Source organism: Camellia sinensis, chromosome 9 (genome assembly GCF_055761805.1).
Source record: "Camellia sinensis isolate YWXY chromosome 9, ASM5576180v1, whole genome shotgun sequence".
NCBI classification, from domain to species: Eukaryota; Viridiplantae; Streptophyta; class Magnoliopsida; order Ericales; family Theaceae; genus Camellia; species Camellia sinensis.
This window is the reverse complement of record NC_138969.1, coordinates 44286728-44303722: the sequence shown is the minus strand read 5'-3', so window position 1 is coordinate 44303722 and position 16995 is coordinate 44286728. Positions and strand designations below refer to the sequence as shown.

At 32.7% G+C, this 16995-nt stretch overlaps 1 protein-coding gene across 1 annotated transcript; it reads left to right on the top strand.

Moving 5' to 3' along the window:
• The first annotated feature begins 10515 nt into the window (after positions 1 to 10515).
• On the top strand, positions 10516 to 12730 carry LOC114279081 (uncharacterized). Its single transcript, XM_028221260.2, has one exon. It carries the CDS (start codon positions 11520 to 11522, stop codon positions 12450 to 12452), a length of 933 nt encoding a protein of 310 aa, XP_028077061.2. The 5' UTR covers positions 10516 to 11519; the 3' UTR covers positions 12453 to 12730.
• Positions 12731 to 16995: the final 4265 nt, after the last annotated feature.

The window sequence follows — 16995 nt, the reverse complement described above, 5'->3', positions numbered from 1 at the left end:
ATGGTTAATCAAATTTTTTACATGATATTTATGTCACCAAATTGTCATATTATTGTTTTGTTTTATGGAAAAATCATATTATTCTTTTATCTAACGGTTAGATGTAGAAACAATAATAAATGATATTTGTTTTACTTTATGTTAAAAGAGTAATATTAGAGACCTTAAAAATTTTATCAAAAGTTTTACCGACATTTGGGACCTACACAATGTGGGTCCCACACCCATGTGAGACGGTAGAATTTTTGGTAAAATTTTTGAGACCTCTAACATTTTTGATGTTAAAAAGCAACATAAAAGTAGTGGGTCGCATTATTTAATCTATAAAAATTAAATTGGAACGCCATATCATCTTATCACATGATCAGTAAATAATTTTTCTAATTAGAATGTGTTCTCGTGGCAGTGATGCTTTCACACAATCTCCTCTCTCGACATAATCTTGATGTACATTTTCTTTGCATCAATAAAATTATTCTTTACGTGTAAATAAATAAATAATCACTTATTTTATGTGAACTGGATAATTTCTCTATAGATTTTTTTTTAGTGTCCTTGAATCAATTTATTACTAGTCCCCCTAACCCGGCAGTAGCTCCTCCAAATTTTTGCAATCTTCTTTTCTTATTTCCAAAAAAAAATAAAAAAGAGAATTTTGTCATTTCTACAAAAGTTACATATTAATAAAAATTAAACAAGAAGTGCACTTGGTGAAAAAAAAAGAGTAGAAATAAAAATAGTGCCACCTTCCTACTTCCAAAAATTGATGATGGTTAATGTTAATGACATCAAGTTGTATTTTCAATAAATAATTTTACAGTAAGTCTTCTTGCCTAGAAAGTATGGCTAGATTCTTACCTAAAAAATAGAAGTATAGTTGAAATTGAATTGATATATTGCGAGGTATATGAATAAATTTGGACTTGAGTAAAATTTTCAATAAAAATTTTAAGTGTATAATATTACTGATAAATTTATAATAATATCTAAACTGAAGGTGTTCGTATGAACACTAAGCTAAATGGCCGCTCAAGAGCATTCATTGTCAGAGATTCCAAATATTTTATCGAATGTTTTATCAAATATCTTATATGGGTGTGAGACCCACACCATGTAATGTTAGATAATGTCTCAATGGGACCACATAATTAAATGTGGTGTTATCATTTATAAGAAGCCTACAATTTAAGTGATTCAATTTAGTTAATAGGCTTAAGGGTATATGTGTTATGGACCTAATGTGTAGATACTAGTTGTATAATTTCTATTTCTATGAGGGGGCAGAAATAGAAATTAAAACATATTGGTTAAAGTTGGTTTTCATTACCTTTCAGTTTTAAAACCAATAATGGTTAATTTATTGGTTTTCATTACCTTTCAGTTATGAAAACCAATTACAACCTTTAAATGGTAAATGATCCAAAGTGTAAGGTTTATGTTCTGAAATTTTATGTTTACAAGTGGTATCAGAGCCAGGTTATATCATGTGTATTATCAGAATAGATATGCTTTTATTCATCCTATTTAGTTTCCTGGAATCAGATTCTGTTTTTTGTTTTTCTGTTTTTTCCTCTGCTGCAAATTCTGTTTTGTTTTCTGGAAATGGAACATAATTCGGATGGGCGGTTCATTTCTCAAATGGATGAACATCATGTATTTATATATATATATATATATATATATATCTTGCGATTTGATCGGTTTAATTTTGAACATCATAAAAAAAAAACTATTTGTTTTTGGACCCGTCAATTATATATATATATATGTATATAATTGGAATTGCTGCAGATTATATAACATATACGGGGTAACAAATTTAGAAATCTTTAAATTTAATGTAATTTCATACAACGTCTACGGAAATTTAATTTTCTAATGTTCTAAATATAAGTCAATTCAAACAAGATGTCACAAAAGTGATCTCTCTTGTCTAGATTGTTTTATATGGAATGTTTTGAAGTTCATGTATGTGTATCTCATGCGGGTATTTATCGGTCCAAAGACATGATTAAGACTTGGCAGAATTACACACACATTTTGTGGTGATAAACATGTGCCAATTGTCAAGGAAACCTAATGTGAATAATAAATCCATCAAAAGATAGATTTGTTATTTGACATAACTTATTGTCAATGTTTGATCATTACAACAAGAATACCACTTACAGTTAATATCACTACCCAAAGGCTTGGTATTAATGTTGTGCTAGGTATCTTGAGATGTTGTCATTAAATTAATTTATTTAAAGATTATCTGTTTGGTAACTTAATGTGAGTATAATTGTTGACATAGACTTGGCATTAAGGATGCCAAAACCGAATGCTCTCACTGCACAAAGTACTCCTGAGGAAACTGTGTACTTTGAAAAGTGGGATCGTTCTAACAGGCTAAGTCTTATGATCATGAAGCGTGGGATTCCAGAAGTTTTTCGGGGTGCAATAACAGAGGATGTTACCGTTGCCGGTGAATTTCTTTCAGAAATTCAAAAGCGTTTTGCTAAAAACGATAAGGCTGAAACAAGCACGCTTTTAGCAAGCTTGATTTCAATAAAGTACAAAGGCAAGAGTAATGTTCACGAGTACATCATGGAAATGTCTCATCTTGCTTCAAAACTTAAGGCACTAAAGCTCGATCTATCTGATGATTTGCTCGTGCATTTAGTTCTCATCTCTCTTCCTGCACAATTTAACCAATTTAAGGTCAGTTATAACTGCCAGAAGGAGAAATGGACTCTCAATGAGCTCATTTCATTTTGTGTGCAAGAGGAAGAGAGATTGAAGCAAGAAAGGACTGAAAGTGCTCATCTGGCAAGCACCTCCAAGCTTACAGGCAAAAAAAAGCATAAGGAAAAGGAAGTTGCTATTCCTCAGGGTCCGGAACCAAAGAAACAGAAAGTACAGGATGGTTGTTTCTTTTGTGGCAAGCCCGAACACAGAAAGAAGGATTGTGCCAAATACGTCGCCTGGCGTGTAAAGAAAGGTACATTTCATGTTTTGGTCTGTTCTGAAATAAATTTAGCTTCAGTACCAAGAAACACTTGGTGGGTAGATTCTGGTGCTACTACTCACATATGTGTTTCTATGCAGGGTTGCCTGAACTACCGAAAGCCAACTGATGCTGAAAGATACATCTTTGTGGGTGATGGCAAGTCAATAGAAGTGCAGGCAATAGCGCACTTTAGATTATTACTGAAAACTGGTTATTATTTGGATTTATTAGACACTTTTGTTGTACCGTCCTTTAGACGGAATTTAATTTCTGTTTCTGTATTGGACAAATTGGGATATTATTGTTCTTTTGGAAATATGAAGTTTAGTATGTCTATTAATTCCAATGTTGTTGGTACTGGTTTACTTAATGTGTTTGATAATCTATATTTGCTCGAAACTATTGCATCTTATAATGCAACCTTGCACGTGGAATCACGAGGTACAAAGCGTAAATTAACTAAGGAAAATTCAGCCTCATTATGGCACAAACGCCTAGGTCACATCTCTAAATCTAGAGTTGAGCGCCTTGTGTCTGATGGAATTTTGGACTCTCTTGATTTTTCAGATTTTGATGTCTGTGTTGAGTGTATCAAGGGAAAACAGACCAAAATAAAGAAATATGGTTCCCATAGGACTACAGATGTCTTAGAATTAATTCATACGGACATTTGTGGCCCATTCCCTATGGCGTCTTGGAATGGTCAACATTATTTTATCACATTCATAGACGACTATTCCAGATATGGGTATCTATGTCTTATCCATGAGAAATCACAGTCTTTGGACGTATTCAAAAAAATTTAAGGCCGAAGTTGAGTTACAACTCAACAAACGGATTAAAAGTGTCAGGTCTGACCGTGGTGGTGAATACTATGGCAGATATGACGGATCAGGTGAACAACGTCCAGGACCGTTTGCAAAATACCTGGAGGAATGTGGAATCGTCTCACAATACACCATGCCAGGATCACCTAGCATGAATGGTGTATCTGAGAGACGAAACCGGACTCTTAAGGATATGGTAAGAAGTATGATCAGTCATTCTACTTTACCAGAGTCCCTCTGGGGTGAGGCTCTAAAGACAACAACTTATATCTTAAATTGGGTGCCAACTAAAGCAGCTGCAAAAACACCTTATGAGCTTTGGGTTGGGCGAAAGCCTAGTCTAAAACATTTGCATGTGTGGGGGTGTCCTGCTGAGGCGAGGCCTTATAAAGTCACAATATAAAACTCATGAACGAAAATTGGACTCTAAAACCATTAGCAGCTACTTTATTGGCTATGCCGAACGATCACGGGGTTACAAGTTTTATGATCCCACAAATAGGTCAATATTTGAGACGGGAATTGCAACATTTTTTGAGGATGTTGAGTTTGGGGGGAGAAATCCAGTTAGAGACATTGTCTTTGAGGAGGAAGCAGGAGTAATCCCACTTCCTACTACTACTTTTGACCAATCACAGGTTCCTATACCTGTCATTGCTCGAGAAGTAATTTCGAATCCTCAACCAGACAATGTTGTTCAAGATAATATAGTTCAAACCCCCATTCAAGATGAGGTAATTGTTCTTGAGAAACAAACTCTACAACCTCAACCTCAAGAATCTGTGCCATTAAGGCGATCCACCAGAGAAAGGAGATTTGCATTTTCAGATGATTATATTGTATATCTCCAGGAACATGAGGTAGAAAATGGAATGTCGAAAGATGATCCAATCAACTTTCGTCAAGCCATGGAAAGTTCCAACTCTCATAAGTGGATAGAAGCCATGAATGAAGAATATAAGTCTATGCAAGACAATAAAGTTTGGGAACTTGTATCATTACCAGTTGGTGCGAAGCCCGTAGGTTGTAAATGGATATTTAAAACCAAAAGGGATTCAAATGGTAATGTGGAGAGGTATAAGGCACGTCTTGTAGCCAAAGGCTTTACTCAAAAAGAATTTAAAGAAACTTTCTCTCCAGTTTCTTCGAAAGATTCTTTTAGGACAATTATGGCGCTTGTTGTATATTTTGATCTTGAGTTGCATCAGATGGATGTCAAAACATCTTTTCTTAATGGTGACATTAAAGAAACAATTTATATGGTGCAGCCAGAAAACTTTGTGTCAGGAGACCCAAAGAATATGGTTTGCAAATTGACTAAATCCATCTATGGACTCAAACAAGCTTCTCGTCAGTGGTACTTCAAATTTCATCAAGTTCTCACTTCGTATGGTTTTGAAACTAACGTTGTTGATGAATGTGTGTATCACAAGTTCAGTGGGAGTAAACACATATTTTTGGTTTTATATGTTGACGACATATTGCTTGCCACAAACGATATAAACTTATTGCATGACACCAAGAGATTTCTATCTAAGAATTTTGAAATGAAAGATCTTGGTGATGCTTCCTTTGTATTAGGAATCGAAATACTCCGAGATCGTTCTCGGGGTATTCTGGGATTATCACAAAGGAGCTATATCGAAAAAATACTCATTAGATTTGGCATGCAAAATTGTAAATCAGGTGAAACCCCGGTTGCTAAGGGAGACAAGTTTAGTCTCAGCCAATGCCCGAAGAACAGTCTTGAAATTCAAGAAATGCAGAAGATTCCTTATGCCTCGGCTGTAGGGAGTCTAATGTATGCTCAAGTATGTACGCGTCCGGATATTGCGTTTATAGTTGGCATGTTAGGCAGATATTTAAGTAATCCTGGCATGGATCATTGGAAAGCAGTCAAGCGTGTTATGCGATATTTACAAAGAACAAATGAATATATGCTCACATATAGGAGATCGGATAAGTTAGAGGTCATTGGATATTCCGACTCCGATTTTGCTGGATGCCAAGACAGTAGGAAATCCACATCAGGCTATATTTATCTGTTAGCTGGCGGAGCAATTTCTTGGAGGTCTGCAAAGCAGACGCTCATAGCTTCATCCACCATGGCTGCAGAATTTGTAGCATGTTATGAGGCATCAAACCAAGGGATATGGCTGCGGAATTTTGTCACTGGGTTGCGTATTTTGGAAGGCACTGAAAGACCACTTAAGATATATTGTGACAATAAGTCTGCAGTTTTATATTCCAATAACAACAGGAGCTCGACAAAATCAAAGCATATTGATATCAAGTTCCTAGTTGTAAAAGAAAGAGTGCAGAGTGGACAGATTTCCATAGAGCACATTGGGACAAACTCCATGATAGCGGATCCACTTACGAAGGGACTACCACCCAAGGTCTTTCATGAGCACACTGCTCAATGGGTGTTGTTCTATTTGAGAACATTCTGGTTTAGTGGGAGTTTGTATTTATATTACTGCTTTATGTCAGTCTTGAGTTTTATCTATGTAATTAGATTAATTTCTGCATAAATGAAGTATTCAGTTTATTACGCTCTGTTACGTATTGTGAAGTATTGATCTCAATAAAGTTAAGTAGGACCAGTTGGACATAGGCATGTATGGATCACATCACATGTAATTTCCATGCTACGCATCCATGATTGATCTATGTCATTTAGCTATATTTGTATACGTGACCATTTGGTGGGTCGAGTTACGATTGATGTAACGAAGACCGCTTTGATCCTATATTAATATAGTTAATGGACAAGATTGTTTGGATACCCTCAAGTTATGATAACAAATTTCTGAGCTCACTACAGTTAAGCACATTTTTCAAGATACATATGTGGTCCAGTGGGAGATTGTTAGATAATGTCTCAATGGGACCACATAATTAAATGTGGTGTTATCATTTATAAGAAGCCTACAATTTAAGTGATTCAATTTAGTTAATAGGCTTAAGGGTATATGTGTTATGGACCTAATGTGTAGATACTAGTTGTATAATTTCTATTTCTATGAGGAGCAGAAATAGAAATTAAAACATATTGGTTAAAGTTGGTTTTCATTACCTTTCAGTTTTAAAACCAATAATGGTTAATTTATTGGTTTTCATTACCTTTCAGTTATGAAAACCAATTACAACCTTTAAATGGTAAATGATCCAAAGTGTAAGGTTTATGTTCTGGAATTTTATGTTTACATGTAAGTCTCATACCCATGTGAGTAAAATATTTAGTAAAATATTTAGGATTTCCAACATTTTTTTTCATTGTAACATCTTTTAACTTTATTAAAAACGTTTTAAGGTTAGATTGAGGAACAATATCATATTCATATGGTGTGGTGTGCCAGGTAGTTATTAATTTAGACTGTATTATTCATATATATATATATATATATATTTGTGTGTGATTGTTTTGGAAGATGATGGGTATGTTTGGTTTGTGTTTGAGAGATGTATTTTAGAGATAAAAAGTACGAAAAGTTGTTTGGTTTGGTTTTTTTCAAAAGATGTTTTGAAAAATTATTTTGAGAGAGAGTTTTAAAAAAAGTGATTGATTTGATGTGTGTGAAAGAGAGATTTGTTTGGAAAACTTGTTTGGTTTACAAGTTTTGAGAAATTTTTTTGGAAAAATTTGTTTGGTTTGATTACTTTTAAAAACTTATTTGTAGAAAAAATTTCTCAAAAATTTTTCAGAAATACAAACTAAACGAACCCGATATAAATTTTTTTGACAATTAATGTGAACAATTGTTCCCAAAGCAACAAATATTATTATCTTAATAAAACAATGATAATCAGGACCACATTAGTCTGGATGAACTCTTCTACATATCTCATTTCTTCGTACCTCTTCATACCTTTCTTGTAGACTCTAATCCGAACAAACAACAATAATTCAAACTGTTTATCTCATAAACTTATCAATAAAAATTATTCATACCAAATATCAATTTTATCAAACAACGATAAATACAGGAGTAAATCACATTTTATTTTATAAAATAAATGATTTAAGTTTATAATTATATTTTTTTGTTCATTGTGTAAAACAAAAGATGATTTATATTTGTATTTATTATATGTCCAACGGTGAAATTTAAATTTTTTTTTTTAAAAAAAACTTAATTGTACAATAATCAAAAGTTAAATCATACAAAAAAATACTCTTGATTGAGAAAGTACACCATCCTCATCATCATATGTTGAGAGTTCATTGAGGATGATAGAACATAAGTATAGGGTAGTATTGTACACAAACACCCAGAACACTAGTGTTTGTTTGTCCAGAATGTGGTGGGTTTGTTTGTATGGAGCAGTTGTAACCCCTAACGGACACCAACGTCACCCCCCCCCCCCCCCCCCCCAACCCCCTCTCGTCACGTGCCTCTTCCATTACAACATCACTCACAATTTAATTTTATAAATAAATAAAAAAAATCAGATATAAAAAATACAAAACATAATTAAAATTGATTTTGATTGGTTTTCCTTCAAACTAATTTTGAAAATTTTGAAAATTCAAATTTAAAAATCTATTTTTTCTATCATGTAAGTTTTGTTTAATTAGAAATGAAAATAATTAAAAATGTTTGAAAACACCATGTTCTTAAAAAGTTTAGTATACATTTTTTTAAATTACTTTTTTTGAAAAAAGAAACTATATCAATCTTCTCTATTATTTTGTTTGGGGGAATATTAAATAAATAAATAAATAAAATGAAGAAATTTTATTGTAAATTAATTGAGTGGATTAAAATATTGTATGTGAGAATATAATTGTCAATTATATTTCATTTATTTATAATTAACTTCTTTGAGTAATATTAACAACTAAAAATTCAGACATCAAAAAAAAAAAAAAAAATTATGTGATCCAGATTCGTGTGAGTACCAATTCCACCATGGGAAATTATTCAATATTCCCAGAGTATCATATGTCTGTACGCCTTAACTAATTATCATTTAATATGTCCTCTTATGTTTCCTAATCACCAAAACAATGCACACCTACCCACCTTCTTCACCAATCATAATACTATAGAATACTACGTGTCCATACTTCGAAATTACTGAATAATTACCCTTCCGCCATAGTGGTTCAAATTTTTGTGTTTTGAGCTTTTGGTTCTAAATTTTATTTACTGTGTTTGGCTTTAATTTTTTTAATTTAATTTTTGAAAAATTGAGGGTTTTTTTTTATTTTTTTATAAATATTTTTAGTGAATATTTTTAAATTTTTAACAATTTTTTTTAGATGTACCTTACTTGGATATATCTAAAAAGTAAAATATTTATAAGAAATATTTTAAAAAATCAATAAATATACAAAAAAAATAAAAATATACTAAATTTTTGTACTTTTGATATTTAGTGACTTTTTTAAAAATTCATTTCACAAATATTATACTTTATAAGTGTACTTATATTAAGTGTATTTAAAAATTTTAAAAAATTATTTCAAATATTAAAAAAAATTCAGTAAACAAAAAAAAATATTAAAAATAAAAAATTTTAATAAAAAATCAATCATGAAAAGTGAAACTAAACAAGCTGAGGTTTTCAATTTATCCTTTTGCTTCTTGTTTTAAAAAATAATGGCCATATTTAGTTTGAATTTTATAAATATTTTTTGTTGAAAAATTAAAAATTAATTGAGTGAATGAAATAAAAAAAAAAATCAAAATTCTAATCATTTTTATATTACTTTATTTTTTAAATATTTTTTTATCAAATTAATTTCTATTTTTTTTAAAAATTCTTAAAAAAGTTTCTAACAAACAAATCGTAGCCAATATAAAACATTATTATAGCTCATTTTGAAAAGTGAGTTAAAAGTCGCTTCTAAATTTTTCACCTACTTTTTTCTCTTACAAAAAAATTAAAAAAAATTAAAAAATAATTTTTAACCATCTTCCCAAATCAATAGCTAAATATAATCGAAAGGGTAGTTATTTGGACAACCTGAAAGTGAAAAGACAAAATTAGCCTTTCTGATAGTCATGGAGCGTATGATGAATTCGGTTAATATTGTCTTTTTCTGGATTTATGGGCGTCGCAGTAATCAAAGCCGGGCCCAAAATCAATGTCATTGTCAGCGAAGGAAATAGAACGAAAAAAAAAAAACAAATAAATAAATAAAATAAAATAAAATAAAAAATTAATAATAATAAGAGAAACTTCCACTTCAGAGGTGATTTTAAAAAATAATTATAGATAAATAATAAATTTTATAACTATTAAAATTAAAAATATAAATCTTTTCATAATTTTTTTTAATTACAAATTTTTTTTTCAAGATTTTGAATATTTTTCATTTTAAACCCCATTATTTTATTTTTAACAAATTAAATATTAGAATTTCATTCGTATTTTAATTTACTTTCTCCGTCCATCTCCGTGTATATAACGTAATGGAGAGATTTAAAGTGAAAAACATTAGATTTGAAGTTAGAAAAATGCGAAACCTCGTAATTTTTTGTATAATTAATTATTTTTTAAAATTAAAATTACTAAAAATAAAAAGGATTAATTACAAAATAAATTTCAAAATTTCACTTATTTTTCATTTTAAATCTCAATATTTTTACTTTAAATCTCCTCTGCTACTTATATATGAAATTTTAGAATTTAATGTATCAAAATCCAAATATTAAGATTTAAAGTAAAAAAACGCATAAACCTTGAATTTTTTTTTTTGTGATTATTTATTTATTTATTTGTGGTAATCATCACTGATTCGTAATATTTTTTAATAATAAACAAAAATAAAAATAAAGTGGAAGAAGACTCAAGAGAGAGATGAAGTGGAATGAGAGAGAAAAAGATTGACACAGAAGAGAGAGAGTAGAGAGAGAAGTTGAGGTTTTGAGGTCTCTGACACAGCCACCATCCATTTGCCGACCGCCACGCCACGCTCTCTGCCGCCGCCTCCGCCACCAAAACCGATTTTGTGGTCCAACCCACCACCGCCACCACCACCACCTTGGTTCCTACTAGAGCTCTCACTTTCTCTCTCTTTCCTCAATTCTCTCTCTCCAAAAATCTTTTCCTTTCTCTCTTGTCTCCTCTCTCTTTTTTGGTGTGGAAAAATCTCCATAATCTGACCTGAACCTTAGCCTTAATCCATGTCTTGCAATTTTCATATATAGGTTCTCTGATCGAAGTTGTTACAAAACTGAAAAACACCTTTTTCAGTTCTTTATTGAGATGGGATTGAACCTAAACAAACCCATTTCTCTATGATCACAGTACTTTCCACTCGACTCATTAACTCCCTCTCAATCTCTCTCTCATCATCCCCACTTTCTCTCTCTACATATTTCTCATTAGGTTGTGAAAATCCAAGGAGATTTCATTTGGTCAGACAGAGATTTATTAGTTTTTGGGATTTCCATTTCCTAATCTTGTATTAATGAACCCATGGTTTTTTAGGTGAGAGAAAATCTTCATGCAATGAGAAAACAATTGCTGTTGCTGCTTATTTTCCCACCCATCAGATTCTCAGCATCCAAACAGACACGTTGAGTTCATACATATCTCTAGAGCGAGCCTAGAGATTGAAAATTTAAGTTTCATGCACCTAAGCCCTATCCACACCCATATCTCATATTTAAGATCACTAAGCAAAGAAGATCAATATATCAAATACACACCTATATATAGAGAGCTATAGAGAGGTGTGAAAAATGGAGCAAGAAGAGGGTATGAAGCAACAGCAGCAAGATCATCACCACCACCACCACCACCGGCGGCTGAAGCCACCGCAGACGGCGGTGCAATCGGACCAACAGACACCGCAGCCGCAGCAGCAGCCGCAGAAGTGTCCTCGGTGTGACTCGCTCAACACCAAGTTCTGCTACTACAACAATTACAGTTTATCGCAGCCGCGGTACTTTTGCAAGACTTGCCGGAGGTACTGGACTCAGGGAGGAACCCTAAGGAACGTCCCAGTTGGAGGCGGTTGTCGGAAGGGGAAGCGGTCCAAGGCCGCCGCCTCGTCTTCTGGCGGTGAGAATTCGAGATCTTCGCAACCATCGCCGACACCACAAACACAGCCACAACTACCACAACCACCACCGTCACATGAGCTCCAATTGCCTCAGAATTTAGCGGCCCCCGACAATCATTCGCCAATGAGTTCTTACTATTCCGGTAGTGGGTTTTTATCGTCTCTGGCGGCGATGCAATCTATGAGCCACCACCACCATCACCAGCTTCCACCACCACCAGCAGCCTTCAATCAAAACCAATCACTCCATGTTGGTGGCCAATTTGGTGGCTCTTCTTCTAACATGGCTCTTTTACAGGGTTTCAATGTGCCATCTTTTAGTTCACAACAACAGCAGGCTCAAAATCAGCAGATTCAACACCAAAATGAGTATTACCAAATGGGTAATAGAGATAAGAACTTAGAGTCCTTATACCCATCTGATCAGAGCTTGATTCACCCAAACAGGCCTGCTGCTTCTTGGAATCAAACCCTCACTGCTAACCCTGGCTCTTCCTCTAATCCCAGTTTCTGGAACCCCACCACCACCAACAACAGCAACACTACTGGGACTTCTTCTCTGAACCCAAATCAATGGTCTGATCTACAAGGTTATGGCCATCCTCCATGATCTTCATCAATACCCATTTCTTGATAACCCTTTCAAGCTATATATCTAGCCACCAAAAGCATAAGTTTTCAATCTTTCCTTTCACTTTTTGTGCTTGATCGGGTTAAAAAGAACATGGTGTGAAGTGGGTATTCATGTAAATGAAGGATACACAACAAGAGATAGGCATTTTGTTTGTTCTTATTATCTTCTTTCTTATAGAGAATTTTTCTGGGTTGGATTGTGTTTTGTAACTTTTGATTAAAGCTAATGAATTTGTTTTGTTTGGTTGCTTTTAATTCAGCTTTTATGTAGAATTACCAGTTTATTTAAAAGAAAAGTGAGTTGCTTTATTATTTACTTTGGAGTTTGGACTTTGTGTCTTGGAATTAAACTACTAGGGTTTTGTAGATGGTGAAAAAAAAGTCCAGAGAGCACTTGATGAAATGAAGAAGTTGAACATGTTATTGTTGCATGGAGAGGTGAGCAAATTCCTTTTGTAAAAGTTGATAGATAGACAAGATGGTTCGTTTATGCGCATGTGGGTTCCGAATCTGTCTGATGATTTTAATGCTTTTACTTTAATAATTTTATAATATTAATTTTACAATCTATAACCAGTATTTTTAAAATATTATGTAATATTATTCATGTATTTTTAATTACAATAATGATTTAGAACACTAAAAAATGTATTACTAATAGCACTAATATATTAGGAATGACAAAAAAAATAATAAAAAAATAAAAATAAGGCATAGAAAGTCGGTGGAATTCACTGTCACATCATTAGTGCTCCTTTTAGTGATCCTTTTTTAGTGCTCTCAAGCATTTTTTTTTAATTAATGATGTTAAAAAAAATTTAAGAGTAAAATAATCTTGACTCAATTTTATTATATTTAGATTAATGCTACTGTTCTAGAAAATTCAACCTAAAAATTTTAAGGTATTATAGTTGTGTAATGGAGAAGGAAAATTTTGTAAAATTAAGTATTACTGCTATATTTATCATTCTTCACAAATTTTATTTAATAGAAAACATTATGTAAATAAAATCACATAATATATTATAGAATTACCTAACAATTTTTTATATTTTCTCCCTTTTCTCTACCCTATCCTCTCACAGCCTCTCTTTCTCTCAAAATCAATCTTCCACAATTACTTTCTATTGGGTGGTCACCGACATCATAAAATGTGCAAAATTTGTTCATGTAAACAATAGGCACTACTACATTTGTTTGTTTTGTATTTTTATCTCATTAGTTCAACTAATGAGATGTTTTGCATTGTTTATCTTTGTGAATAAATTTCTCTCGCGTTATAAATATTTTCAATCTTGGTTTGTGAGAGGGTAATTTGTATAATTAAATTGGGCCGAGCTAAGTTGGTGTGGCGGTCAAAGATGTTTGATCACACTAATAAATACTCATATTTCTGGACCTAATTACTTTCTAGTGGCGGTCAAAGAAGTTTGACCAAACAAGTAAATGTCTATATTCCTAGACCTAGCTACTTCCTAGTGACAGTCAAAGATGTTTGACCGAACTAGTAAATGCTCATATTTCTAGACCTAGCTACTTCCTAATGGTAATTAATGCCATGACCGAGCTATAGCAAGCAAGGCAGACAAACAAAGAAAAAGAGCCGAGTTATGAGGAGAACCGCACAATGTCAGCTTAGTGGCGTGCCGTGCAAACATTGCACGGCACTGCATGTTACATAGCTAAGCTATTGGGGGACAGAGCAAAAGTAATCCGGTTACACTACAGAAAGCTGAGCAAAGGCTCGTGTCATCTCACTTGGCTTGCAGTGAGAAGGGTGTTAAAGGACAAGCATTATCCTTTGGGAATGTGATTTATAGGAGGACTTTACATAGGAGAGTTAGAATCCTATTAGGATTGTGCCATGCAGAATCTACAAGAGCTCAAACCAAACCATAATCTCAAGTATCACAATTCCTACTCCCAAATTCACAGAGCCTTTTGTCTTTTGTCAATTTGCTAACTTAGGCATCAGAAGGGTTTCCAATACACACCCATCGAGTAGCTCACGTTTGTATTTTTAGGTAATTGAACAACGACGTTTGGAGAAACGAAAGCTTGATCAAGAGGATTATATGAGAAATATTATTTCGTGCTCGTACAATTTGTAATTATAACCAAATATAAAAATTAAAAAATGAACATAATTTATAATTGAAAGCTCATTACTATAATTTATAATTGAAAAACTGTAATTAATACATCATTATATATACTTTTTTTTATTCATTCAACAATTTTCAGAAAAAAAATGGTGAATCATTTCATCTCTTCCACAATTTGCAAGTTCTTTATAAAAATTAACTTTTAAATTTTGTTGACTCGCCTTTTTTCCAGTAATGTTATATAAATAAAATTGAGACAATTGCAAAAAAATGGTATCAATGTAAAATAATTGCAATGTCGTGAAAGTAAAGTAATTTATGCATTAGATTGTGCAACTAAATTTTGAACTTTTATCTATTTGCAATTATTTTGAGTTTATACCATTTTTCCATAATTGTCCCAATAAAATTAAAATGTGTTATATATTTGCACTTTTATTCTTTATAAATACACTACACATTTTATTTTTAATGTGAAAATTGTTGGAAAAATACTGATTTTTTAGAAACTTTATGCTAATAATTTTGTAGGACCATAAGACGATTTTGGAGGGTCCAAGTAGCAATGTGTTCATTGCCGTGTGGAGAACAAGATTATGCAATTAGTAAGTCAAAACCATTTATAGGTGAATAGAAAATTGACTCCAAAGTGAAATTTATGAATATGAGGCATGTTGATGTAAATTCCCAAATGGTGTTGAGTGTTCTTGTCCTACATAGATTGGAAAAGATTCTATAAGGTCGTAGTCTTAATTTTTTGCAGGAAAGAATTCAAATTTCATATTTGAATTTGCTCCAAAAAAATATAAAATTCAAAATTCAATTTGGTGTCTTTTCCGATCGAGTGTGACTTCCAGTGAATGGACATATATTTTCCAATTTAGTTTTTTCTTGTTGCCTATTTAAAGGCAATCCTCCATCTTGTTTTGGTGGATAAAAAAAAAAAAAAAATCCAAATTTTCTACTTTCTTCCTCCTCCTCTGTTTTATCCTACATATTCATTTTTTTTTTAGAGTCTAAGTTTGAGAGAGTGCAAGGTACATAATCTGGTTCGCTGTACACATAGAGTTAGTACAAATTTTGTGTGCGGTGATTGCTGTATCCTGGAGACAGGACGCCTATTAGTCTCGAGCACCAGTGGACAGGGCGTTATTCTGTCTTAAAGATATAGTGTCCATACACTGGCCTCAATCACAACTTCGTTCAAGAGTTTGATCTTCGAAAGGTGTAAGTTTATTTTATTTTATTTATTCGCAATTATTAATTTTACCGAAATTATTGTCAAACAAAAATAACATAAAACAATTCTCAACGCTTAACATTTAGGTTGTGATTACGGAAAAAAAGAAGTGCAAATAGTAATCCCATAACGTTATGAATTTTTTAAGGAATGACCAAAGGGAAATTGGTGGAAGACAGAGTAATAAATTTGAGATGAGATAAGAAACTGCACTGAGAATAAAGCACCATAGTCAGATGTGTTTAATCTGTTGTTGTGTATCAATTCATGAGAATAGGAAATTGGTAGCTGGGGTGAACAATTCATTTATCACTTTGATCCCAAAAATTGACTACCCAACTAGTATCTCAGATTTCAGACCAATTAGTCTTATTGGGTCTTTGTATAAGATATTAGCTAAGGTTTTATCACACAGATTGAAGAATGTGGTGCCTAGGGTGGTTGGAGAGGCACAATCATCTTTTTTTGGGGGTAGAAATATTCTGAATTGTGTTCTAATTGCTAATGAGATTGTTGATTAGTAGAAGGGGAATAGGAAAAAGAAAAAAAAAGAGTATTGATACTCAAGTTGATTTCCAGAAGGCGTATGACTCTATAAGCTGGGATTGCTTGTTGTCTATGATGAAAGAGTTTGGGTTTGGGGCAAGATGGAGAGGTTGGATCAATAAATGTTTAACATCGGCCAGAGTGTCTGTTTTAGTGAATGGCTCCCCTTTGGCTAAGTTCATTCGTGAAAAAGGCCTTAGGCAAGGTTGTCTCTCTTTCTTTTTAATTTGGTAGCTGAAGGTCTGAATATGTTAATATAAAGGACCAGATCATTGGGGCTGGTATGGGGAGTTGTAGTGGGTAAAGATGAAGTGAAGGTTTCACATTTCCAATTTGCAGAGGATACAATAATTTTTTGTGAAACTAAAATGGAGGAAGTCATGGTAGTTAAAAGAATTTTGAGGTGTTTTGAACTAATTTCAGGTTTGAAGATTAATTTCCACAAGAGTTTCGTGTGTGGTATTGAAGTGTATGAATTAGCGGTGGAGGAGTTCACATCTAGACTCAATTGCAGATGTCAAATATGACACCTTAAATGTTTAATTAAATATCACAAATATATATATATATATATATATATATATTTGGAGTGTATATTGAATGGTTGATAAAGTGAAATGTTAAAAAAT